The 2,883-nt window shown below is 41.9% G+C and overlaps 1 protein-coding gene across 1 annotated transcript; it reads left to right on the forward strand.

Annotated features, from left to right (window-relative positions):
* Window positions 1–634: 634 nt before the first annotated feature.
* On the forward strand, window positions 635–1,557 carry LOC102916403 (putative vomeronasal receptor-like protein 4). Its single transcript, XM_006998400.4, has one exon. It carries the CDS (start codon window positions 635–637, stop codon window positions 1,535–1,537), a length of 903 nt encoding a protein of 300 aa, XP_006998462.2. The 3' UTR covers window positions 1,538–1,557.
* Window positions 1,558–2,883: the final 1,326 nt, after the last annotated feature.

The following is a 2,883-nucleotide window of genomic DNA, read 5'->3' on the forward strand; positions in this document are numbered from 1 at the left end:
CGTAGTTCCACATTGAGACCAGTGATCTAGACTTTCACTGCCCACTAATTCACTAACATCTGTATAATTTATGATCAACGGGCTTGGGAAGAGGAGAATACCATATCATCTCCCTGAGAAACTGGACCACTTCACCAAGAACAGCTTTCTGAGAAGCTGTAAGCTTTTTATTAGTTCAACAATCAGGTGATAGTTGCATATGGGCAGTGAAGAGGACCAGGATGAGGAGCCAGCACAGTCCAGGAGCCTGAGGTCACATGGGTGTGAGGAGGGAAAAGGAAGAGGCCTGTCAGGACTGTGTTGTTTGGAAAACTGCCAAAGCGATGCCATGCATTTAGTTTTTGTCTGGGAAGAGCATGGTCATGTGACTGTTGATGAAGGATGAAGGAATTCAAAGAAGGGTCTTTGTGAAAGCAGGATTAATGAAGTTTATGCCCTGATTGTAGCCAGCACCACTTCTGTGGGAATGGAAAACAGACAAACCAGGAAAATAAAGAATATGATCAGGCACCATCAAGGAAAGAGCCATATGTGTTTACATAATTGATATAATTATTTTCATCAGAATAAACAGAGAAAATCTTACATGTATTTCTCAAATGATTTTCCCTAGCGCTGTGCATGAAGTCAGAAGATGAAGTGGAATAATATTCTCCACACAGTAATCTTCCTTTCTCTTGCTGGACCTGGAATTATGGGAAATATCCTAATATTTGCGAGACATGTATACACGTCTGTCTTGGGCACTGAGAAAAAGCCTGTGGATTTTATTATCATCCACTTGGCATTTTCTAATATGATTATTATTTGTACCACGGGAATCAAAGACATAGCCACAGTGTTTTATTTCAGAAACTTCCTCGGAGATACTGGCTGTAAAGCTGTGGTTTATCTGGCAAGGACGGCCCGGGGCCTCTCCATCTGCACCACCTGTCTCCTCAGCATGTTCCAGGCTGTCACTATCAGTCCCAGGATCACCCTTTGGACAAAGCTCAAACCACAGACCTCATGGCAAGTTCTTCCCTTTCTCCTCCTCTTTTGGATTGGTAATGTTCTCATAAGCTCCAACTTGCTCTGCTACATCAAAGCAGGTGGGGGCTTGAACATGTCTACACCTAGAACATTCATTGGCCATTGCTATATGCTGCCATCCAGAAATATAATCAAGTGGCTTTTCCTCTCTCTCATGACTCTTCGTGATGTCACCTTTCAGAGTCTGATGGGCTGGAGCAGTGGGTCCATGGCTCTCCATCTTTATAAGCATCACAAGAGAGTCCTGTACCTTCACAGCTCCAGGTCTGAAAACAATTCCCCTCCAGAAATCAGAGCGACATGGAGTGTTCTCATTCTAATGAGCTGCTTTCTTTTCTTCTATTGGGTAGATTTCATTCTCTCCTTTCACACCGGTTTCACAGTGACACACAGTTCTCTTTCACTAAATATTAAAACATTTTTAGAACTTGGTTATGCTGGTTTTAGCCCCTATGTTCTGATCAGCAGAGACATCCGTGTTCCTAATGTCTTGCATGCTCAGTGAGAAGCGTGGGAATTACGTTTACACATATTCTCTATGAGCTAAAGGTATGTATATTGTGAACTGCTTTGCCATGGTGAATTTTAGAGCTGGGGGACCTAATGCTCACTATGTAGCACAGGCTGACCTGGCAGTCAGTGCATAGCACAGGCTGACCTTGAGATACTTTGGAATTCCTAATGCTGGTGTTACAGGCATTCCCCACCAAACTGCCCTTTGCCTAAATGTCCTACAGTATCACAACATTAAATTAAATATTATAATAATAAATTTTCTTTCCTTAAAAAGTCTAGCACTGAACAATCTTAAGACTAGTTCAGGGTTTCTAGGCAGGTAGAACTCAGATTCTTACCATCTTCTTCCTATTCCTCCATCCCTGTCATGGGACATTTTGCTTCTCGTTAGCACTGGGGAAAACGCTGGAGAAATTAGTATCTATTTTTTCCCGAAAGCCAGAGATGGAAAACAAAATAATGGAGGTGAGGAGAGACCATGTGCTTGTGAGACAGATCTTGCTTCAGAGTCCTTGCATGCTGCTGTCTGTCCTCAGTGTTATTAACGCTAATATAACTTCTTACCCTCAAACAATAAGTCACCCCATTGCCTCCCTAAACCTCCTTTGACACTAAACTTGAAACTTTGATATAAGCTTGTATAATGCTAAATGTTAGGCTAGTTCTAAAACTTGGCTCTGCTCTTCTCAGCCCCTTTGTCCTGATGAGGAGGGATGTTGTTATTGCTGAATGATGAGAGTTACCCTGACAAACCGGTTATCAGTTACTGTTTACACACATTTCTCCATGATATATATATATGTGTGTGTGTGTGTGTGTGTGTGTGTGTGTGTGTGTGTGTGTGTGTGTGTGTATAATACTGATTGTTATATCTTGATGTTCTAACATATCAAATCATTAACTTAATCAAGTCTATTAAAAGTAAGTTTGCATTATTTTTTTACAAAATTCATTCTAGGCAATCTAAGCCCTACTCAAGGTGTCTAGAAAGCTGAAAGGACAGATCCTTACCCGCCTCCCACCCCACTGTGCCCACCCATCACATGGCTTTAGATCTCTTGCTCCCTTGGGGAAAGAACTGGAGGTGATTCTGTTGCCAGGGAGCTAGAACTGCAAGTTAAGAAGAAACGAGTAACAGTTGTCCACATTTATGGTTATCATGAAGGGAAATACTCCAGCACTTCCTTTTTGTCATGGGCTCTCCCAGGAGCCATAAGCAGAAGAACAACAGAAAAAAAGGTGTCAGAATGTAACTGTCCTGGCAGGAGACCAGATATTTTAAAGAGAGACATTTGTCCCCTCTATTTCACTATCATAGTATTGATACTGTGGCGA

Source organism: Peromyscus maniculatus, chromosome 5, assembly GCF_049852395.1.
Source record: "Peromyscus maniculatus bairdii isolate BWxNUB_F1_BW_parent chromosome 5, HU_Pman_BW_mat_3.1, whole genome shotgun sequence".
NCBI lineage: Eukaryota > Metazoa > Chordata > Mammalia > Rodentia > Cricetidae > Peromyscus > Peromyscus maniculatus.